This window comes from Glycine soja, chromosome 6 (assembly GCF_004193775.1).
Source record: "Glycine soja cultivar W05 chromosome 6, ASM419377v2, whole genome shotgun sequence".
In the NCBI taxonomy this organism is placed as follows: Eukaryota; Viridiplantae; Streptophyta; class Magnoliopsida; order Fabales; family Fabaceae; genus Glycine; species Glycine soja.
This window is the reverse complement of record NC_041007.1, coordinates 41031948-41057244: the sequence shown is the minus strand read 5'-3', so window position 1 is coordinate 41057244 and position 25297 is coordinate 41031948. Positions and strand designations below refer to the sequence as shown.

At 37.9% G+C, this 25297-nt stretch overlaps 1 protein-coding gene and 1 pseudogene across 1 annotated transcript; both read left to right on the top strand.

The window, feature by feature from the left end:
* Nucleotides 1-10073: 10073 nt before the first annotated feature.
* Nucleotides 10074-10772, top strand: LOC114416264. The gene has a single exon (XM_028381138.1). The coding sequence runs from the start codon at nucleotides 10074-10076 to the stop codon at nucleotides 10770-10772; it is 699 nt and encodes a 232-aa protein (XP_028236939.1).
* Nucleotides 10773-17197: 6425 nt separating this feature from the next.
* LOC114416967 lies at nucleotides 17198-20773 on the top strand (annotated as a pseudogene).
* Nucleotides 20774-25297: the final 4524 nt, after the last annotated feature.

Below are 25297 nucleotides of genomic sequence, written 5' to 3'. Positions count from 1 at the left end.
GTGAGATGGAGAGCTGCATATTAAACTCTTGAGAAACACGATCCCTTACCCAAGAGGGATACTCTCCTTCACTCACAAAATTTCTCTGGGATAACATGCCAATTTCTTCAAAAATAATATATAGGCTAGGATACTCGATCTAACTTGAAAGATCACATACCAATTTTTTCAGGTTAAGACCTCTGCAGTGTGGTTGTATATATCATCTTGCCAAAACTCTGTCTTTGCTACAGTGTTTTCCTAAATCAAGTTCAAATGTACACAATTTCACATTTAAAAAAAAAAAAGGACGATACGGTTCATTTCTGCACTTTTGTTTTTGGATTGTCTCCATTCTAAAGGCTAGTTAACACTAGACGTAACCTGTCTTGGGTTTAATGATATTTTCCCCAAAATATTAGATGCATGATATTGCTGTTATATTTAGGGTTGAGATGAGTTGAGTTGAACCGAACATGTTTTAATTTTGTTTTTCTTAGTAAAGGCTGTAGCCTGAAAAGCTTCTAAAGAGCTTACAAATAGTTTTGGGTCTGTCAAACAACCGTGTGACCATATCCCATGCCAGGCAAGTATAAAACTATCTAAGAATGATCCTCTAAAGCTCAAGTTGAGGCCCCTCATCGTAGAAGTTCAACAAGCCATTAATCATGCTCTGATCACACAGTCATGGTTCATCCACCAGAAGTTCTTTAAAATTCTTTTATTTAATGTTTAATAAACAAATATTATATTTTAATTAATTCTTTGAATTTTCACAATCAACTAAATTTGTTTTTATTATGATTTTGAGTAAGTTGTTATGGCGAAATTGGTAGACACGCTGCTCTTAGGAAGCAGTGCTAGAGTATCTTGGTTCGAGTCTGAGTAGCCACACTCCATGCTTATTTCTATTCTTAGTATTTAGATTTTTTTCATTATATATGGTAGGTTTCTGTCTCCTTAGAATTCAAAGACACAGAGGTATGAGCCTATAGAACATGTCTTAATTTAATATGATGAGATTTGATTTAATTCAAACTCAAATTAATTAATTTTTGTATGCACCATATTTGTAGTCAACTTATTAAATAAGGAACGAGAGTAATTTTTATCTCTAGTTCAACTCAATTTATTAACCAGTAAGTTGATCAAATTAATTAATACATCCATTGTCAAATTAAATTTAAGTTGTTTCACTTGATTGTCGGTCACTCTAAGTTTAGTCCAAGTCAACTTTAGGAAATTTGCACGTAATATCTAATATCCGATTGAATGCTCGGGCAGTTGAGAAACTCAACATTACATTTACAATTACAAGTGACATTAAAGAAAAAAAATGACATTCAACTTGACAATGGAAATTACTTACTATTTTTATGTTGAAAAAATGCTAGTAACATTCCTTGTAACATACATACGTTTTTTATTATTGGTTAAAATTTATTAGTGCTAGTTTAAAAACTGTCTCCTAATTTAGAGTTTGGATCCATAAAAATTTATGATTTTCAATATATTCTTAGGTAAAGAGAGTGAGTCTAAGTAGCATGGAACCTTATCTTCTACAAATTAGGTCTTATAATAAATTCTAAGCTTATTTCTATTTCTAGTATTTAGATTTTTTTCATTATATATTGTAGGTTCCTGTCTCCTTAGAATTCAAAGACACAGTGGTATGAGCCTAAAGAACATGTCTTAATTTAATATGATGAGATTTGATTTAATTCAAACTCAAATTAAGTTTTATATGCACCATATTTGTAATCAACTTATTAAATAAGTAATGAGAGTAATTTTTATCTCTTGTTCAACTCAATTTATTAACCAGCAAGTTGATCAAATTAATTAATACATCCATTTTCAAATTAAATTTAAGTTGTTTCACTTGATTGTTAGTCCATCTAAGTTTAGTCCAAGTCAACTTTGAGAAATTTGCACGTAATATCTAATATCCGATTGAATGCTCGGGCGGTTGAGAAACTCAACATTACATTTACAATTACAAGTGACATTAAAGAAAGAAAATGACATTCAACTTGACAATGGAAACTACTTATATATTATTTTTATGTTTGAAAAATGCTAGTAACATTCTTTGTAACATACACTCTTTATTATTAGTTAAAATTTATTAGTGCTAGTTTAAAAACTGTCTCCTAATTTAGAGCTGGGACCCATAAAAATTTATGATTTTCAATAAATTCTAAGGTAAAGAGATTGTTGGGGCTTTCGATTCTGCTTTATGTTGTGTTATCTTCTTATTCCATTAATTAAAAATTAACATTCCATTGAATAGAGCAGTATTATATATTCCAACGGGTTTTGCCGGAAATGTTGTGGATGTCTGTTTGCTATGTGCTGTTGGTTCTTGTTTTTTAATCTTGAAAAAAAAAACTCTTAATTGAAACTCTCCTGGTATTCACAAATTATTCATATAGGTATACTGTCATTTTAGGCCCTAGAAGTTAAGGTCTTCATACATTAGTCCATGAAAGTACGAAAATTCAAAAATAAGTATATGACAAAGTGAGGAAGCTAAGAGGATGGCTGGAAAGTGGAATTCAATGAGAGGTTGAGGAGGTGACAGTTTTGTCTAAGGGGGTAGTGGAGCCCTCTTGTCCGGAAGCAGAATGCCACAATGCCATCATGGTTTCACACAGTATAAAACCTCTGTGATACCCTTGTCCGGAAGCATAACTCCACCAGTGGGAAAATGGTGCACGTGATTCCTCTGCATCCGCTTCAACTCGACTGGTGGAAAACAACACAAGTGATTGCAGGGACTGTAGGGAGAAAGGACTCCGCCTAGATACCAAATCATTTGTATGGATTGCACGAAACATACTTTAATAAAATTTAGTTCGATTCTGTGACACTCTCTATCTCATACATATATGTACTAATAATTAAAAGAATGAGAAATTATAATTAATTAAAAGTTCTTAAAATATATTTAAATAAAAAGTCTTTCAAAAGAGTAAAAAACTCACATTCACTTTTCTCGCATCATAATAAAATTTGTCCAAATAAATAATAAAATCATCTCAGCTCAAACAAGGTCGTCCAAGACTTCATGCAATTAATATAGAAACCTATACCCTAATGTCGCATTCTATCAGAGCATTGTGTTCCTGCTCCCACAAACACAAAGTTTGAGATTATCACATGATCCAAACACAAATAGTACATGGGGAGTAGTTATCATATTCCTAACTAATAGAGAAAAATGAGATATCTATATATTATCATGTAAATGAGGTACAATTTACCTAAACATAGCTCACGTAATTTCACGACTTTGTTGCATAATATTATATCACAACACAACACGCCTCATTCATTTTCACATCATTCCTGTACTCAAAGATCAAAACACAATATCACTAAATCAATCAATATCAATAAATACACAAGTGTTATGCAACAGATATACTAAGACTCAAGTTTATATCCAATGTGGTATCATGTCAGTGAAAAATCACCCTGGGGCACTTAGGAGTACATAACAAGTCATACCATACAATGAGTATGTCACGTCACTCTCATTAAGTAAAATTATAAGGTGATCAATCAAGGTCACTCCATTTTACGAGAATGCTTCAACCATATGGGATCAACATAGGCTTAAAGGAGCACTCAAACCGAGTGTCTTTACCCCTCAAGGCCTAGACTCTGAAGAATCCATTAGGGTCTCACCTTCCTGATTCAGGTCCAACCCCTAAAACAATTTTTTCACACAAACACTACTCATGAATTATACAATACCAATGACCCCATACTCGTGTTTGAAACACGTTTATCATATTGCGCTATAATTTAACACTGGTTCCTAAGAAGGAAACCTACACTTTCCTTTTAACAATGCACATAAACACTTTTCTCAAGGCAAACACTAGTCAGGTTATTGTATAATTCATAGCTCACAACACAGTATTGTCACATCAAGTGTTAAACACACACTTATTCACAACCAAATCTCATGTCCATAATTTAACATTTCATAATGTCACAATCCACCATGAAATTTTTATGTGTATTTGAGCAATACTCTCCACCACAATCTGTTCGAAGAGACTTAATAGTCTTTTCAGATTCTGTTTCAACTCAAGCTTTGAAGCTTTTAAATAAAGAGTAAAACCCTTCAAACAATTTCACATAATCATATGGGGAGAATTTCAATACAATAAACATCCTAAAATGAATCCTAATTTGACCCCCTAAGGATTCCTACACATGTTCTTTCTAATCCCAATTGCGATAAACTGATCTCTTACCTCTAAGCGGGCTCACGTGTGTTCTGGCAGTGATAGCGGCATCTCTAATGATTTTTTGACATTTCTCAAGCTTTTTCTCTGGTTGCTCTGATAAGGTTTCCAAGCGTTAAAGAAAAGAAAAAGAGATTAAAGTTTTCATTCCACTGTCTGTATGCAATGAGTACTTATCCATGACCAAACTCTATTTTAGAAATCCCAACGGTGAAGAGGTGTGGAAATGCATTTTCAACCTGGTGTCCAAATTTCGTAATGATCCAACGGTTAACAAGTCTGGAATTGTAGTCTTAGTGGGACAGGTTTTGGGTCTCTATGGGAAAGGAGAAGGTTACGATGAGAAGGGAGTTTCTATCACCCTTGACAATTTTTTGCAATTTCAAATGGTGAGAATGTTCGGAAATGAATTCCAAACCTGATGCTCAAATTTCACGACGATCCAACAGTTAACGAGTTCGATATCGTTATTTTACTGAGACAGATTTGAGTGTATGTGGGAAAAAGAGAGGATTTTAAAAGGAAGAGAAGGAAAAATGAAATTTAGAGGAAGAGAGAGCGCAAAGACTATTGTCATTCTAAAACTAATCTAATGTCTCTATTTATAACTAGGTACTCTCAGTCAATTATTTACTTTATTTTTTTATATTTTTATTATTTCATAAAAAGATCTCTATTTTATTTCCTATCAAATGAATAAACCAACTATTTTTTTTGTTTTCCTTCAAACTATTATTTTAATAAAGTTATTCTCCTCATTTATTTAGTTATAAAAATCTCACTATTTTTTTAAAATTATTTATTTTTAACTAAAACCATTTTTAATTTATTTTATAAAAAATGGGATGTTAGATGTACGAATTGAACTAAACCAAACTCTTGTGAACTATTTTGAACAGAAAATCTAGTTTGCCATAACTAAACTGAATTGTTAAAAGTTCAGGCAAACCGAACTGAACTATTTTGTAGGAGCATTGAACTGCTCTGAACTACTCCAAACTGCACCAAACTGTTTTAAGGGTTCGTTGTTTTCTCTATGATTATGATCTCATTCTGTCAAGTTTTGATCATTTTACTTTTTAAGTTAAATTTTTAGTGGTTGCATACCTCCGGAGTACACTGCACATGGGCATTTCTCAGTGAAACCAGAAGTCTTTAGCTATGGTGTGATAATACTGGAGATTCTAAGTGGAAAGGCAAATAGAGAATTTTCAAACCCAAAACACTAATAATCTTCTTAGACAAGTATGCATATTGATCTATCTATGCTTCTAATTAGTATAAATTGAATTATTTCAAACCTACTAATTTAATTCTCACCTTAGGTGTGGAGATAAGGGACTGAAGTGATGGCACTGGAATACTGGATGAACTGTTTGGGTGAACAATGCACCGCTGGTGAAGTCATACGATGTGTACAGGTAAGTCCATTATGTGTGCAACAAAGAACAGAAGATAGACCTGACATGCCATCAGTGGTATTAATGTTAAATGGTGAGAAATTATTGCCAAAGCCAAAGGTTCTTGGATTTTACACTGAAGCGGAGGTTACATCTTGAAGCAAATAGTTCGTAGGGAAATCATAGGCTGGGCTCAGTTAATGAACTTTATATCACTATGTTAGATGCAAGATTGAAAATGGAGGCAAGAAAACCTAGCTTTATGTTAGCATTGAGGCCTTTGATGATGCTAACGAAGAAGCTCACTACGCCACCATGACAGACGATGCTCCCGCAAGACCAGCACATGCCGTAACTAGACCTGGATACTTACGAGATTATGTCAACTAGTTACCCATTCATGCATTGTGCATGCTACGTGCCAATCATTAGCATGTGTAGTTGATAGTCTGTTAGAGCTGTTAGAGTTTGTTAGATTTCTGATTTCTGTTATGGCAGTTGTACGCTTGTATCTCTCAGTAATATACTAGTTACTGAGTATCTTCATGAAATAATAAGAACAAGCACCTTCAGAGTTATCTTCAGGAGGACCCTACCTCGAATAAGGGAATCATTCTCGCTCTCTTCCCCTCTCCTTCCCCAGCTCCGCCGTGACCCTAACAAGTGGTCCGACCTGCCACCGCTACCATTGCCATGGCTGACCACGGAACCAGGAAGACAACCACAAATCGTCTAGAGGACGCTATTGCACGCCTCACCAACAGCCAGGCCAACCTCAACGAACGATACACAGATCTCTCCGGTTAGGTAGATTCCATTTTGGATCACCTCCGATTATGCGATACGCACCAGAACCAACCCTCCGTGAGTAACACGAACGACCACCACAACACCGTTAAGCTTGATATCCCGCGATTCGACGGCCGTGATCCCCTAGGGTGGATATTCAAGATGAACCAACTCTTCCAGTACCAGAACACACCGGAAGTGGAGAGGATCACCGTGGCTTCCCTATACCTTGATGGTGCCGCCCTCAGCTGGTATCAGTGGATGTTCACCAACGACTTTATCACTTCATGGCAAGGATTCCTCCAAGCATTGGAGTCACGATTCGCACCAACGTTCTATGATGATCCAAAAGGTGCTTTATTCAAGTTAGTCCAACGAGGATCTGTGAATGATTACTTAACGAAATTTGAACGCCTGGCTAATCGCGTGGTAGGTCTTCCTCCACCATTCCTATTAAGTTGCTTTATCTCGGGATTGAACCCCGAGCTTCGACGAGAGGTGTTAGCTATCCAACCAATCTCCCTCCTTTAAGCCACCGCCCTCGCGAAACTGCAGGAGGACAAGTTACGAGATAGAAGAACTTTGACGCAACGTCCCTATCAACCATCAACATTAACCTCCTCGACTAACCTGAGCACAAAACCTAAGCCTCCTTACGTACATTGAACCTCGGAGGACATGGCGTTTCACAGGGAGAAGGGCTTGTGCTATAATTGCGACGATAAGTGGAGTTCTAACCACCATTGCAAGGGATGCATATTACTCTTTGTAGTAGATGATTCAGCCCAGGATTCCGGCGAACTAGGTACCACAGCTCCTAGTCCTGATTCAGATGAGAATATAAGTGATCCTGAACTTGCATTAGACTTCAATCCTCCCCACATCAGCCTCCACGCAATGTCCGGCTTACCTTCGTCTGAAACATTTCGCGTATATGGCACCATTAGAAATGCGCACATCACCATCCTCATAGATAGTGGGAGTACCCACAATTTCCTTCATCCACGGGTTGCACACTTCCTCCATCTTCCCATCGAAAGCACACAGCCTCTCTGAGTCCTCGTCGGAAATGGATCCACGCTGGATTGTGACAAACGCTGCCCCGATACTCCATTAACCATTCAGGGCCACTCGTTTCCAGTCACCTTCCACCTCCTTCAGATCAGTGGAGCAGACGCAGTGCTAGGCATCGATTGGTTGAAGCAATTCGGGCCAGTCACGACGAACTATACCTCCTTTGTCATGAGGTTCACTCACCTGGGCCAGGAGATATCCTTATAGGCTGATGTCGCCACTAGACCGAAACCCGCATTAGCAGCCCAAGTAAAATGCATGATCCACACAGGTTCGACCTCGGCTTTGTTTCACTTAAGCGTTTTATCTGCTGACTCCACAGGAACAACCGCAAATCATCTTCCTCATTTGATCGAACCTATCGCGAAGCTCCTCCTTCGTTATGACCAGCTTTTTCAACCTCCCAAAAGTTTACCTCCCTCGCGCGAGGTGAACCACTGCATCTCCCTCCTCCCCTCAACAGCTCCGGTTAACGTACGCCCCTACCGGTACCCTCACTTTCAGAAGGCTGAAATCGAGAGACAAATTGCAGAACTGCTATCCGCTGGAATGGTACGGCCAAGCACAAGCCCATACTCGTCCCCAGTCCTTCTGGTGAAGAAGAAGGATGGAACCTGGCGCTTGTGTGTCGATTACGGGTCCCTCAACGCCGTTACAGTCCGAGATAGGTTTCCAATTCCTACTATAGACGAATTGTTGGACGAACTGGGCCATGCTTCATGGTTCACTAAGCTTGATCTCAGGCAAGGATTTCACCAAATCCTTATGAACGATGCTGACGCCGAGAAAACTGCTTTTAGGACGCACCATGGGCATTACGAATACCTTGTTATGCCCTTTGCATTATGCAATGCGCCCTCAACATTCCAGGCAACAATGAATCATTTCCTTGCACCATTCTTACGTCATTTTGCAGCTGTGTTTTTTGACGATATACTCGTCTATAGCAACTCGCTTTCGTCTCATGTTCAACACCTTGATCTAATCTTCCAAGCCTTGCTGCGAAGTGAGTTCTACTTAAAACGAACTAAGTGTCTATTCGCTCAGAGGGAATTAGAGTACCTCGGTCACGTTGTTTCCAACAAGGGAGTTACCCTCGAGCCATCTAAGATCAGAGCTATCGCACAATGGCCAACTCCGGTGACAGCTAAGGAACTTCGAGCGTTTCTCGGGTTAACTGGGTTCTATAGGAAGTTCGTGCGGCAATATGCAGCTATAGCATCCCCACTCATGAGCTTACTATGTAAGGACGCATTTGAATGGTCACTCGATTTGCAAGAAGCTTTCGATAAGCTCAAATCCGCCATGACCAACACCCTAGTACTAGCTCTCCCCAACTTCAGTGAGCCATTCTTAGTCGAAACGGATGCCTCAGGCACCGCCATGGGGGCCGTGCTCACACAGCGAGGACACCCACTAGCGTTCTTTAGTAAGAACTTCAACCCTTGAATGCTTCCACCTACGTGAGGGAACTTCATGCTATCACCTTAGCAGTGCATAAATGGAGGCAATATCTCCTTGGAAGCCTATTCACCATTCTCACCGATCATAAGAGTCTTAGGGAGCTTATGACGCAGGTGATTCAAACCCCGGAGCAGCACTACTACCTCTCCAAATTACTTGGCTTTGATTACACGATACAATATAAGGCGGGTGCCACCAATGTTGTCGCGGATGCGCTCTCTCGCCGGCCACCTGAACCAGGCCAGTTACTCGTGTTGTCAATGCCTCAGCTTGATTTCCTGTGCGATATCCAGCAAACACTTGTCAACGATCTCGACTATCAAGCATTAATGGCCAACGTTCAAGAGAACCCCTCAGCCTACCCTCAATATCGCGTCCATAACGGGTATATGTTATTCAATGACCGCATCTGGTTGAATAAAACCAACCCTTACATTCCATCCCTCTTATCAGAATTTCACGCTACACCACTAGGTGGTCATTTTGGAGTAACCAAGACCTTACACCGCATTGAAGCAAGCTTCTTTTGGCAGGGATTGAAGCATGATGTCCAGAAGTATATCTGGGAGTGCAAGGTCTGTCAGCAGAACAAATCAAGCACCAAGCGTCCGGCGGGCCTATTACAACCACTACCATCTCCGATAGGGGTCTGGGAAGACATTTCCATGGATTTCGTCACCCACTTAGCCCTATCCAACGGCTTTACTGTTATCATGGTTGTAGTCGACAGATACTCCAAGGGAGTGCATCTCGGAGCCTTACCCACAAGATTTTCGGCCTTCAAAGTCGCCATGCTTTTCATAGAAATCGTTTGCAAACATCACAGATTTCCCAAAAGCATTGTCTCCAATAGGGACCCCGTGTTCTTAAGCGCTTTTTGGAGAGAGTTATTCAGACACAGTGGCACCCACCTTCGGTTAAGCACGGCGTCCTCAAACAATATCTCCGGTGCTTCGTCAGCTCTCAACCATCATCGTGGTTCCGCTACTTGTCACTCGCAGAGTGGTGCTACAATACCTCATTGCATTCAAGCTCCCGACTAACCCCATTCGAGGTCATATATGGGAAACCCCCACCCACAATACCTCAGTATATCCTAGGCTTAATGAAGAACGAAGTTGTTGAGTCACTGGTCGAATCACGACAGAACATGCATACAAAACTACAGAAGCGGTTGAAGAAGGCTCAAGACTCCATGAAGAAACATACTGATGCAAGGCGTGACGATGTTACCTTCGCTGTAAACCAATGGGTCTATGTGAAGCTTCGACCAACTCACCAGCGATCAGATACAGGGACACATCACCCAAAACTATCAAAACGATACATCGGGCCCTTTAAGATCCTCGCTAAAGTGGGTGAAGTCGCATATCGGCTTGATCTTCCAACTGAGGCCCGTATCCATCCTGTCTTTCATTTCTCGCTACTGCGCCTTCATCACGGACCCCCACCTTCATCGACTGAGCTGTGGACCTTAGAGATCGTTGGTCAGAAACCCATGCAACGCCCTCTTTGCATTTTGGATAGTAAGCTTGATACATCCACTTCTCCTCCAACCCAGCTAGTTCTAACCCAATGGGTTGGCCAACCTCCCGAAGACACTTCCTGGGAACCCTGGCTCGAGCTACGTGACACCTACCACCTTGAGGACAAGGTGGTTTCCAAGGACAGAGGTATTGCTAGCATTCAGGCCTCTATTGATGCTAACGAAGAAGCTCACAGTGCCACCATGACAGATGATGCTCCCGCAAGACCAGCACGTGCCGTAACTAGACCTGGATACTTAAGAGATTACGTTAGCTAGTTAACCATTCACGCATTGTGCATGCTACGTGCCAATCATTAGCATGTGTAGTTGATAGTCTGTTAGAGCTGTTAGAGTTTGTTAAATTTCCGATTTCCGTTATGGGAGTTATACGCTTTTATCTCTCAGTAATATATAAGTTACTGAGTATCGTCATGAAATAATAAGAACAAGCACCTTCAGAGTTATCTTCAGGAGGACCCTACCTCGAAAAAGGGAATCATTCTCGCTCTCTTCCTTATCTCTCTCTTCCCCTCTCCTGCCCCAGCTCTGCCGTGACCCTAACACTTTACCTTACATTAATGTGGAATATATGGTTTATTTGAGCATACATGATTTGTGAAAAGTGCTATTACAAACTCTGGCTTTATCTTTGTTTCATAAATCCAAAACATGCAACCAAATGGTTCTACAAAAGAAAGACAAATAAATACAATCTTAATAAAGAATATTCCTTCTTGGATTCAATAGAATGGATTACTGATTTGGTGAAAATATTTAGATGCTTTAAAAGATTCTGGTGTGAGTTATAAACATCAAAGTTAAAAAATGTAGAAGATCAACTTTGTATAGTTATAAGTTGCCAATATATATGCATTGATTTTGGCTTTTCCACTGTAAATATTGCATTAAAAGTTTAGCTTGATCAGTATTCAGTATACAATTAGGCGATAAGTCTAGTTCAGACACCAACCATGCATTTCAGTTCAGTTATCGCAGCATTTTCTTCTTCGAAAACGATATTCGTAACAAAAAAAAAATCATAATTGGCTTGCGAATTGTAACAAGGTATAATAATTAAACAAATAACACGTTTTAAATTTAAGCAATTTGCAATTAGAGTATCATGAGCTGTAGAAATGAACTCTGTAACCTTGTTTTAGTACAAAATAGCATTACTCAAATGTAAACATTTTGCTAATGTGCACTTAAATTTAAATAACCTCACAATTTGAAAACATTAAAAAGGATTTAGCTTGGCATCAACTTATTGTTGCCATACCATTTTCTCTGTGACTCAAACTAGTTTCCTTCCTTGTTTGCTAACATCGTGTAACACTATTTTATATGAAATTGAATAACTCATGTGTAGATATGTGTATACACCGAGGCTGAAGCTTCAACCGTCGCAAAAAATCTCAGAATTTGGGTTGACTGCAAACCATCTCTCATGTGATACATTGAGAATTTGATAGAGGACGTTGACATTCCTGTTGTAAAAATGAAGCAGATGTAAAAGGATATGGTAGAGAACCGATTCATTGATCCAGTGAGACAGATTGGAAATCTAAAAGATAACGTTTATGTTCCTGTGGTAAAATTAGCGAGTATGGTTTTGATACGGAGGAAAGAGGTCCCATTAGCAGGATTTGGATGGTTAGATACTTAGATTAGGTTTGTATGGAGCTGAAGGATCAGATAAATTGAGGACAACCATGGATAAAGGTAACGATATCGATATTAGGACTTGATACCATATTAAGAGTAACTAGATATATATCATATTGGTACGAAGTATTCATAAATTTTTTTATTCGCTATCCATTTTTAATGGGTGTGACCTCCAATCACCACTCTACCACCTGCTACAATATAAGACCTTGCTTGAGGGTTCCAAATTACACCACTATTCGTGGATATTAGTTTTTTAATATGTACATTACACATGATACACATTTATTTTTATAAAAGAAAAAGTCATTATAAATAAATATTTTTAATATAAAAATCATTCTACCACGTGCTCCAATATAAGACCTTTTCTCAATGTGCCGCCTGAATGGACTCTATCATTAACATATAACGATAATCTTCTTCTTTCTTAAAAAAAAAAACTAAGTCAAATGGCAACTAAAATGGATTCTTATCATTAACATATAAATATAACTAATAGTCTTCTTCTTCCTCCAAAAACAATTAAAAAAACTAGCCATCTTAGTGCAAACTTAAATGGACTCTATCATTAACATATAATTAATAGTCTTTTTCCTCAGAAAGAAATCAAAATACTAAAATTCTTCATCTAACAACATTTTACACTAAACAATAAGCATATTTTATCAATCATAATAATTAGTTTTCAATTCCTTTAATTATTTAGCCGTGCAAATCTGTTATTTCCAATTCTGATTTGTTGAGAATTATTAGGAGATTGGTAGCTTGATTCACTACATATTAGGATTGTTCACTTGTATATATATCACTGTAAACTAATATCAAATTCATCAATAAAAGTTACAAACTTATTCCTCTATATGGTATCAGCCTAAACGATCCACCCATTCCTTATTTCTTCAATTAAGGACGTCGTTCCCCACCCTTGCCTCCCATGGCCGACAACAACTCCTTCATTCCCAACCCCCATGAGCCATCCAAACCCCTTGCTTGCATCACTTTCACCAATGTCACCAAACTTCTTCCCAACAATTATCCTAATTGGAAACAACAAGTTGAAGCTCTCCTTGATGGCTATGATCTCCTCCAATATCCAGATGGATCTTTTCCTGCGCCGTCGGAAACGACCCCCACCACTGCATCACTTCTGGTAACAACTCAGAATCCTGCTTACCAAACATGGCGTCGACAAGACCGCCTTATATATGGTGCTCTCCTCACCACTCTCTCTAATGAAGTGGCCTCCCTGGTGTCTCACACCAAGACCTCGCATGATCTCTGGATCCTTCTCAAAAACACCTATGCCAAAGCATCTCGCAAACCTTTTCTCGGCCGCTGTCAGTGGTGCAACATCAAAGGTCATGTTCTCTCTCAGTGCAAAACCTTCCAGCAGCAGCATCCTAGTGTCCCACCGCCACCTCGTAACTCTCCGGCTTACATTGGACAAGTTCAGGTCAATACTGCAACTGCCAGCCCATCGCAACATGATTTTCTGTTTGACAGTGGAGCGACACATCACGTAACCAATGATCTCGATAATCTGGCGCTTCATCATCCGTACACTGGCCTTGACTCACTGTTTATGGGTAATGGTTCAGGTTTAAACATCACTCATTCTGGAACACTTTTACTTAATGATTTATCCTTGTCTAATGCTCTGTGTGTTCCTTCCATGAAACAAAAAATAATCTCTGTCTCTAAACTTACCCAACAAACCAACTCTGCTGTTGTTTTCCTGCCAAACTCTTTTTATGTGAAGGACTTGCAGACGGGTCACACAACCCATAAAGGCTCATGTGTGGATGGACTCTATCTCTGGCCCGCCACCTCACCCTCCGTCCACACGGTTCGAACAGAATCCTCTGCATCATGGCATCATAGGCTTGGGCACCCTTCATCTTCTATTTTCAAATTTGTTCAGAAATATTTTTCCTTAGGCTCAAATAAATTTCCGCAATCCGATTGTCACTCGTGTCAAATTAACAAAAGTCATAAACTTCCATTCCATGAATCCACTCTTCAATCTTGTTATCCATTAGAAATAATTTTCTCTGATGTCTGGACTTCTCCTATTTTATCAATTGATGGTCTTCGCTATTATTGCATGTTTGTTGATCATTTTACTCGTTATATTTGGCTATATCCAATGAAACGAAAATCTGATGTGCAAACTATATTTCCCAAATTTAAATCGCTAGTTGAAAATTTCTATCATCACAAAATAAAAATTCTTTACACAGACAATGGTGGCGAATATATTGGTCTTCGCCCTTTTTTACTAAATCATGGTATAAGTCATCATACAACGCCACCTCATACACCTGAACATAATGGAATTTCAGAACGCCGGAATCGTCACATTGCTGAAACCGGTCTCTCTCTTCTCCATCACTCGGGCTTGCCCCTCACCTATTGGCCTCACGCCATGACCACCGCCGCTTATCTCATAAATCGCCTCCCAACTCCAATTCTTGGGTACCAATCACCCTATTCTAAATTGCTCAACATTAGTCCGGATTATCATAAGTTAAAGTGTTTTGGATGTTTGTGTTTTCCCTGGACTAAACCATATGCTAACCATAAACTTGCACCAAAGTCTGCTATGTGTGTTTTTGTAGGTTACTCGGCTGATCAACATGCATATTTGTGTCTCGATCCCACAACAGGAAGGATCTACACCTCTCGGCATGTGAAGTTCGTTGAATCTGAATTCCCGTTCAACTCCCTAGTAACTCACGCTAGTCCAAGTCCGGAGCAACAAACAGGCCCACTTCAACTCTCCATCTTACAACCCATGAACCCACCGGAAGATTCATCTCCTGCCCCTTCCTCCCCATCCATCACCAACTCCCCATATATGGCCCAGTCCTCCACCGAACCCACAAACCCCACTCAATCTCCTCCTCCAACCTCACAATCATCCCCGCAACTCTCTGCTCCACCACCCCAAACCATTGTCAACCCAAATGGAGGTGGGATCATCACTCGGTCTAAAAACAACATTATCAAACCCATCCAAAAGCTTAATCTCCATGTCCAAGCCTCCTCTCCCATTGAACCCAACACCATCACCCAGGCCCTTCGCGACCCTGATTGGCGCTCAGCCATGCAAGCCGAATTTGATGCCTTACACCACAACAACACTTGGGATCTTGTCAGTCGGTCCTCTGATCAAAATTTGGTTGGCTGTAAATGGGTATTTCGAATCAAACGAAATCCAGATGGATCAATTGATCGTTACAAGGCTCGGTTAGTCGCCAAAGGGTTTCACCAACGCTCTGGTTGGGACTATACAGAAACTTTTAGCCCCGTTGTTAAACCGGTGACCATTCGCATTGTCCTAACTCTTGCAGTTCGTCAAGGGTGGCCCATACGTCAGCTTGATGTCAACAATGCATTTCTTCAAGGGACACTTAAGGAGGAAGTCTTCATGATACAACCACCTGGTTTTGTCAACAAAAACTTTCCTGATCATGTTTGTCGCCTCAAAAAGGCACTCTATGGGCTGAAGCAAGCACCCCGCGCCTGGTATACGGAGCTTCACGTATTCCTGCTCTCCCTTGGTTTTGTCAATTCCACTGCAGATGCATCTCTTTTCATCTACCAAAAACCAGAGGTTACACTTTACTTATTAGTATATGTTGATGATATAATTATCACTGGAAATTCATCTGCAGAGCTGTCCAAACTCATTGCCACACTTGCTGCTCGGTTTTCGTTAAAAGATCTTGGATGTCTCAGTTATTTCTTGGGTGTCGAAGTAATTCCTTCCGCTGCAGGAATGTTTCTTTCACAAAGGAAATATATCATTGATCTGCTACATAAATCAGGCATGACAAATACAAAACCAGCATCCACTCCTTTGTCAGCGAGTGTTCAATTACTTAAGGATTCTGGTGATCTCCTACCCTCTCCAAAGGAGTACCGCACACTGGTTGGAAGCCTTCAATACTTGAGTCTTACACGTCCAGATATCGCCTTCAGCACTAACAAACTCGCACAGTTCATGCAAAATCCAAGAACGGCGCATTGGTCTGCACTCAAATGAGTGCTCCAATATTTGGCGGGCTCTTGTGACAAAGGAGTCTTCATCTCAGCGACTGCTCCTTTGACCTTTCATGCCTACTCGGATGCTGATTGGGCTGGTGACAAGGATGATTATGTTTCAACCACTGGTTACTTGTTATATCTCGGTAACACTCCCATCTCCTGGAGCTCCCGCAAACAACGTTCTGTTGCTCGATCATCAACTGAAGCAGAATACAAAGCCTTGGCTGACACGGCTAGTGAACTATTATGGGTTCTTTCCTTGTTCACAGAACTTGGTCACATGCCCACTGCCAATCCAGTCATATACTGTGACAATCTTGGTGCCACAAATCTCAGTGCTAATCCTGTCTTCCACTCTCGGATGAAACATATAGCCTTAGCCTACCACTTTGTTCGAGAACATGTTCAACACGGCAAGTTTCGAGTGTCTTTTGTGTCTACCGATGATCAACTTGCTGATATTCTAACAAAGCCTCTGCTTCGCCCTCGGTTCGAATCGCTACTGTCCAAGTTGCATCTCTCATCCAGATTATACAACTTGCGGGAGGATATCAATCATAATAATTAGTTTTCAATTCCTTTAATTATTTAGCCGTGCAAATCTGTTATTTCCAATTCTGATTTGTTGAGAATTATTAGGAGATTGGTAGCTTGATTCACTACATATTAGGGTTGTTCACTTGTATATATATCACTGTAAACTAATATCAAATTCATCAATAAAAGTTACAAACTTATTCCTCTATATATTTTAACATTTTTATTATGCAATGTCCTATCCCATCATATGGCGTGCCTCTACATTAGTTTGTTTGATTTCTTCTCATTTAATTATATGGTCAACCTCTGCCTCTTCATATCAATCAAGAGTGCTTACTCAACGCTAAACCTCATCCTAACTTAGAAATCACTGTTGCTACCACATCATAATGGCGCATAGCATCATAATGTTACATATTTGGTTCTTCTTATTCTTTGATATGTTGGGAACTTGCACTTCACTAGACAGTTTGGCAGTGAGTCAATCTATCCAAGATGGTGAGACTTTGGTTTCAACAGGTGGAATTACTGAACTGGGTTTCTTTAGCCCTGGAAATTCAACAAGGAGATACTTGGGTATATGGTTCAGAAATGCTTCCCCTTTAACAATAGTGTGGGTGGCTAACCGAAATATACCTCTTAAGAATAATTCAGGAGTTCTCAAACTCAGTGAAAAAGGGATTCTTCAGCTTCTCAGTGCTACAAACAACACCATTTGGTCATCCAATATATTGAGCAAAGCAGCGAATAACCCAATTGCTTATCTTTTGGATTCAGGAAATTTTGTAGTGAAATATGGACAGGGAACTAATGAGGACGCCATCTTGTGGCAGAGTTTTGATTATCCATGTGATACATTAATGGCAGGAATGAAACTTGGATGGAACTTAAAGACTGGTCTAGAAAGATCTTTGTCATCTTGGAGAGGGGTTGATGATCCTGCTGAGGGGGAATATACCATCAAAATTGATCTTAGAGGATATCCTCAAATTATTAAATTCAAGGGACCTGATACAATATCGCGATATGGGTCATGGAATGGCTTGACTACAGTTGGAAACCCAGATCAAACTCGTTCACAAAACTTTGTGCTCAATGAAAAAGAGGTGTTTTATGAGTTCGACCTTCCTGATATATCTACCTTCGGCGTATTAAAATTGACCCCTTCAGGCATGCCACAGACTATGTTTTGGACAACTCAAAGAAGCACCCTGCAAGTGGTCTTGTTAAACGCAGACGATCAATGTGAGAATTATGCCTTTTGTGGTGCAAATTCTGTATGCACTTATGATGGCTACTTACTTCCAACTTGTGAATGCCTGAGAGGATATATCCCCAAGAATCCTGATCAATGAAATATAGCAATTTGGTCCGATGGTTGTGTTCCAAGGAATAAATCTGATTGTGAAAACAGTTATACAGATGGCTTCTTGAAATACACACGCATGAAATTGCCAGACACGTCTTCATCATGGTTTAGTAAGATCATGAACCTTCATGAATGCCAGAATTCATGTCTTAAAAACTGTTCTTGTTCAGCATATGCAAATTTAGACATCCGTGATGAAGGAAGTGGCTGTCTTCTTTGGTTTAATACCCTGGTTGACTTGAGAAAATTCACTGAATCGGGACAAGACTTATATATCAGACTCCCTGCCTCAGAATTAGGTAATCCATTTTTTTCATTTTGTTTTTAATTCTTTCCTTTGCCTTCTTTGCTCTCTTTTCCTGTTTGATTTCTTTCTGATTATTGCATTATTCTAAGAGAAAAGGGTGGAGTACGTATCCATGAGATCATTCAAAGGTGCGTTAAATAAACAATCCATTATTGTGGCTAGAAATGCTATGCTCAAGGGGAGACAGTAAATCAAACAAAGATCTGTAGTTTGCAAGATTTTGTTAATTGCATAGAAAATTATTAGTAATGCATTTTAACTATTATAAGAATTTAATTTTCCAAATTAAATACAATTTGTTTCTCCCCCACTCAGTTTAAATTAACTAAACTCACTCTCTTCTTAGCTTCAATCAATAGAGCTGTTTATTTTAAAGTTGGGGACTGATCATGCTCTGTTTCTTTTAGATGATGGTGGCCAAAAAAAAATCAACAAAAAGATTGTAGCGATAGCTGTTGGTGTGACTATCTTTGGATTAATTATCACATGTGTATGTATATTGGTAATTAAAAATCCAGGTAAGTATATAGATATAATTTAGTATCTAATACTAACAATTAGGCACAAAAACAAAAATGTTTATACTACGTGTCCAGGTTTATATACTGTTATTTTCCAACCATTCAGGGTCTGTAAGAAAATTTTACAATAAGCGTTACAAAAATATACCAAGGAAGGAAGACATTGATTTGCCAACTTTCAGCTTTTCAGTCTTAGCTAATGCCACTGAAAATTTTTCAACCAAAAACAAGCTTGGAGAAGGTGGCTATGGTCCCGTATACAAGGTGATAAAGAAAATTGATATCCTTAACTTCTATTTTCCTTAAAAGCTTTCTAAAAATAGTAGAAGATTATTTTTCAGGGCAAACTGTTAGATGGGAAAGAGTTAGCTGTGAAAAGGCTTTCAAAGAAGTCTGGACAAGGGTTGGAAGAGTTCAAAAATGAAGTGGCATTGATTTCCAAACTTCAGCACCGTAATCTTGTAAAGCTTCTTGGTTGCTGCATTGAAGGAGAAGAAAAAATATTGATTTATGAATACATGTCCAATCACAGCTTGGACTACTTTGTCTTTGGTTGGAGCCCTCATGATTTATTCTAATTTCTAAACACAGTTACAATTGACAATATTCTTATTTCTTATTTGTAGTGTATGGAATTATGGAGAGTATAACAGCTATGCTAAATATATTTTTTATTTGACTAGATGAATCTAAAAGGAAGTTGCTAGATTGGGATAAGCGTTTCAAAGTTATTAGTGGTATCGCTCGAGGACTTATGTATCTTCATCAAGATTCTAGGCTGAGGATTATTCACAGAGATCTAAAAGCTAGCAATATTTTACTAGATGAAAATTTGGATCCCAAAATATCAGACTTTGGCTTGGCTCGATCACTTTTCGGAGACCATGTTGAGGCAAACACAAATAGGGTGGCTGGAACATAGTAAGCTAGTTTCTTCTGGATAATGATTGTTTGAAATTGTGCTGTCGAGTTTTAATTATATTTGATGATTTTATTTTCAGCGGTTACATATCACCTGAGTATGCTGCACGTGGGCATTTCTCATTGAAATCTGATGTCTTTAGTTATGGTGTGATTGTACTAGAGATTGTAAGTGGAAAGAAAAACAGTGAATTTTCAGACCCAGAGCACTACAATAATCTTATTGGACATGTATGCATACTCATCTGACTATGCTACTGTTTAGTATGAAATGAATTATTTTTAACCTAATAATATAATTCTCACGTTCTTAGGCATGGAGATTATGGGCTGAAGAGATGGCACTGAAACTATTGGATGAAGTGCTAAAAGAACAATGCACACCCAGTGAAGTCATACGATGCATACAGGTAGGCCTATTATGTGTGCAACAAAGACCAGAAGATAGGCCAGACATGTCGTCAGTGGTAATAATGTTGAATGGTGATAAATTATTGTCAAAGCCAAAGGTTCCTGGATTTTACACTGAAACAAATGTTCCGACTGAAGCAAATAATTCGTTGGGAAATCCATCAAATAACAAATTGTGCTCAGTTAACGAACTTTCCATCACAATGTTAGATGCAAGATAGGAAATACAGGCAAGAAAATCTCAGGGCTTCACCTTCCAATATGGGATATATGGTTTATTTGGGCATACATATTACGAGCTCCTGCTTTATCTTTCTTTCATCAATCCAAACACTCAACCAAATAATTCTACAAAGACAGACAAATCTGATTTGGTGAAGCATTCAGATGATTTAAAGATTCTGGTGAGTAATAAATATCTAAGATGTATAAGATCAGCTTCAATTCATTAAAAGTTTAGATTGTAACGTAGTCAGTATACACCTTAAATATAATAGGCGATAGGCCTAGTTCAGATACCAACCATGATTTTAGTTCAGATCATCGCATCATTTTATACTTGGAAAATGATATTTTTTACAAAAATCATTTCATAACTGGCTTGGGAATTGGGACAAGGTATATTAACTAAACAAATAACACGTTTTAAAATTAAGCAATTTCGAATTAAAGTGTCGTGAGCCATACAAATTAATTTGGAATTAAAGTATCGTGAGCCATACAAATTAATTTGGAATTAAAGTATCGTGAGTACAAAATAGCTTTGCTCAATTGTAAACATGTTGCAAATGTGTACTTAAATTTAAATACAATTGGAAAACATTCAAAGGATTTAGCTTGTGCATCAACTTTTTGTTGCTATACCATTTGCTTTGTCACTCAAACTTAGTTTCCATCCCAGTTTGCAAGATTGTGTAGCACTAAGTTTTATGAAATTGAATAGGCTCAATGCAATAGAAAAGGAAATGCTCTAGTCTTAACCAGCACATGTGAAGAAAAGTGTTTACACCAAGGCTGAAGCTTCACCCGTCTTCAAAAATCCTAGGTTCTTCGTTGACTAGAAACCATCAGTGGTGTGAAACATTGAGAATTTGATAGAGAATGTTGACGTTCATGTTGCAAAAGGAAGATGTCTTTGGTTGTAAACAGATTCGCAGTTGGTGGTTAAGGCGTTCAACAATCCTCTATTAGTACCCTGGTCTGTTAGAAATGAATGGCTTAACACCTTATCCATTTCACATTTTCTCATATACTCCAGGAGGGGAATAGCTATGCATTTAGCTTAGCCTCTTTTGGGATTGCAAATGTTGGTTTTATTTGGTGGGAGTCTCTCCCTAGTTTTTTTTTTATAGGATCCTTCTAGAGCCGCCAAAATGGCTCTAGGCCCAGCCCACTTGGCCCTCCATAATGGTCCTAGCAAGCCTTAGCTCCCTAATGAGGGGCACTATACAATCCCACTTAATATGGGGTTAGGGCCCGGGCTAGCCCACTAGGCATGTTATTATAATAAGTGACTTTTTCCAACTTTCCAAAAAATATATTTTTTAATCAGTTAGCTAGGATTAATGTAACATCCCAATTTTCGTAAATTAGATTAAAAAGAATTGTTATTTATAAATAAATAGAATTTTAAAAATAATGATGAGATTTTATAAATAAATAAATAAGGAGATATAATTATTAATTAAAATAATGATTTGAGAAAAAATAAAAAGGGTATTTTATTTATTTGCTTGATAGAAAATAAAATAAAGTTTATTTTTATAAAATAATAAATAAATAAATAAAGTAAATAATAGGTCAAAAATGCCCCTAGCTATAAATAACAACATGATAGGTCAGTTTTCAGACTGACTCCTCAGCCTCCTTTGCCTCACAATTTCGTTTTTTCTCTCTTCTCCCAAAACCCTCTCTTTTTCATGCAGGCATCTAACCTATCTCAAAAAAATGACGATCTCGGACTCATTCACTGTTGGATCGTCGTGAAATTTGAGCACCACGTTTGCAACCCAATTCCGAGCATTCTCACCATTGAGAATTTCTATAGTATGTCTGAGCTAAGAGAAATACCCCTTCCATTGTATTATTCTCCTTTCCCGCAGAAACTCAAAGATGTCTCGGAAAAACTATGATCCCGATTTCGTTAACCGTTGGATTTTCATGAAATTTGGATATGTTGTTAGAAATTAAGTTTAGCACGCTCTCACCGTTGGGATTTGCGAGATAATATTTGCGGAGGGATAAAAATAAATCGCATGATGACAGTACAACTGGAGGCTTCAATCCCTTCTCTGTCTCTTTGACGTTTGAGAACTCTATCAGAGCAGTTAGAGGAAAAAAATTGGAGAAATCTCAGGGAACCGCTAGAGATGCTGTTATCGCTAGCTGAAAACACGTGAACCCACTTAGAGGTAAGGGATGAGTTATTCACAATTGGGAATTAGTGAGAACATGTGTAGGGATCCTTAGAGATATCAATTGGAAAGAGTTTTGGGGTATTTTTGCAATTTTCATTTTATCCTTATAATTATTACAGTGAATTATATATGTTTGACATGCCAATTGATGTGAAATTGATATGCTATTGTGTTGAGCGTGAACCCTATAAATCGAGTACTTTTTCTAATTAATATGAATTTATGAAATAAAGTAAGGAGAAATTTAGAGAGATATTGATTTTGTATTTTCTCTTTTTCTTCCTGTTTAGGTTTTTATATATAATTTTAAAAAATTAATATCATAATTGAAATTGACCAAAGTGTTCATATAATTATTTAAAATTTGTGCATTGAAAGCTTACTTTGTAATTTGTGATTCAATATGATGTATGCTAGTTTATATATATATATATATATATATATATATATATATATATATATATATATATATATATATATATATATAGGTAGCTATTTATATTAATAACTTATGTAAATAATATTGTTGAGTGTTATAGTATGATTCCAAAAATTATTAAGTGTTGGAGTTTGAGAATGTTATGGTTAAATTTGATGAACATGTGTATGTTGTATCTTATGAATATCATTGGGAATGTTATGAGATGGTTGATGTGATGTTATGAGATGTTAAAGTGTGGATGTGTTAACACTTGATGTTACATTAATTATATCGTGAGCTATGAATTATACAATAATTCGACTAGTGTTTATGCGTAGTGTTAAAGAGAAAGTGTAGGTTCCTAGTTAGGAACCAGTGTTAAATTGTAACGCAATTGTGTTAAACATGTTTGAAACATGAGTGTGAGGTCGTGGTATTGTATAATTCATGAGCAGTGCTTATAAATGAAATATGTGATGAATTGTGGAATAATATGTTGCTTTGAGATTATAATATTGTTATTCAGATTGAATAAAAGGGTAAAGTAGAACAGGTGTTGAATTATGAGATACGTGAAAACATGTGATGGTGGATTGTGACATTATGAGATGTGAAATTGTGAATGAGTTTTGGTTGTGAATAAGTGTGTGATTAACTCTTGATGTGACATTATTTGTGTTGTAAGCTGTGAATTGTACAATAATCGGACTAGTGTTATCTTGAGAAAAGTGTAAACGCGCAGTGTTAAAGAGAAAGTGTAGGTTTCCTATTTAGGAACTGTGACACCCTCTACCCTTACAATTATAACTAACTAATTAAATAAATCATACAAAATTTATTTAAAAGATTATAAACACATAATAATAAAAGAAGAAGAAAAAACATGCAAAATTAATTAATAATTTTTCTTTTTAAACACATTTAATTTAAATCAATTCAAAAGGATAAAGGTCCACATCCGCTTAGTGAAAACATAATAGAAATTGTTTTTATAAATAAAAGGTAAGATTATCCCGGCTCAAAACAAGGTCGTACACTCTAAATAAATAATAAAAAGAAACTAAAGTAGAAAAGTATAACACAATTGTATCATTCAGTAAATCATAACATGTGAAAATAATAATATGCGAAGTAAAAGCCTATGCCCCAATGTCACACTTATTAGAGCATATCCCTATCACAGACTAATTCTCTCCATCTCTAGCATGTGACTCATCATATGAAGGCTCACCTGAAACAAAGTGGCAATCAGCCTAAACACAAACACACATCGGGAGTGAGTTATCACATTCGTATATAATAAAACATTAGAGCATGTGAAACATATACTACTTAAAGCTGAATTTATATAAATAATATTACTGCACAAAATCGCACACATTATTCGCACCCATTCAAGTTTACAGACTCCATAAAATAACATCAACCACAATTGTTAACTCAATGAAATTCAAACACAAGCGTTATGTAACAATTATACTAAGACTCAAGCCTACATGCAATTGGTACCATTTTTCAGTGAAAAACCTCGTCGGGCGCCCAGGAGTACATGACAGGACATGCCTCACAATGGACAAGTCAGGTCACTCTCACTAAGTGAAATCATAGGGAGACCAGTCAGGGTCACACTGTTTTGCGAGAATGCTCCAACTATGTGGGATCGGCACAGGCTTACAGGAGCACTCAAACCGGATGACCCCCAAGGCCTACACTCCGAAGAGTCCGTTAGGGCCTCTCCCTCCTAATTCAGGTCCAACCCAAAAAAAACATTTGAACACACAGACTCTACCTATGAATTATGCAATGCACACAACTACTCAATTATTTTCAAAATCTCGATTGTATATATTTTTTTAAAATATATATATATTTTAACTCAGTGCGCCTCAAGTGATTAACTCGTCGGGTTCCCACAATGGATCCCATCACAACTCATCGCGCATTAACTTGTCACCCTTAAAAGGTCTTACAGTTGTGTGATTACATAATTCATGGCTCACAATTCGAAACATACAACATCTCAAGAGTCATGTAATTCACAATCCATTACGTATCAATTGATTATCACTTACACATCATCTCAATCACATTTTCATAATAAAATAATTTATTGCATCTCATGCACCCTACACATATGCTTCAATAGTAACATTTACTTGACATCACAAAATAT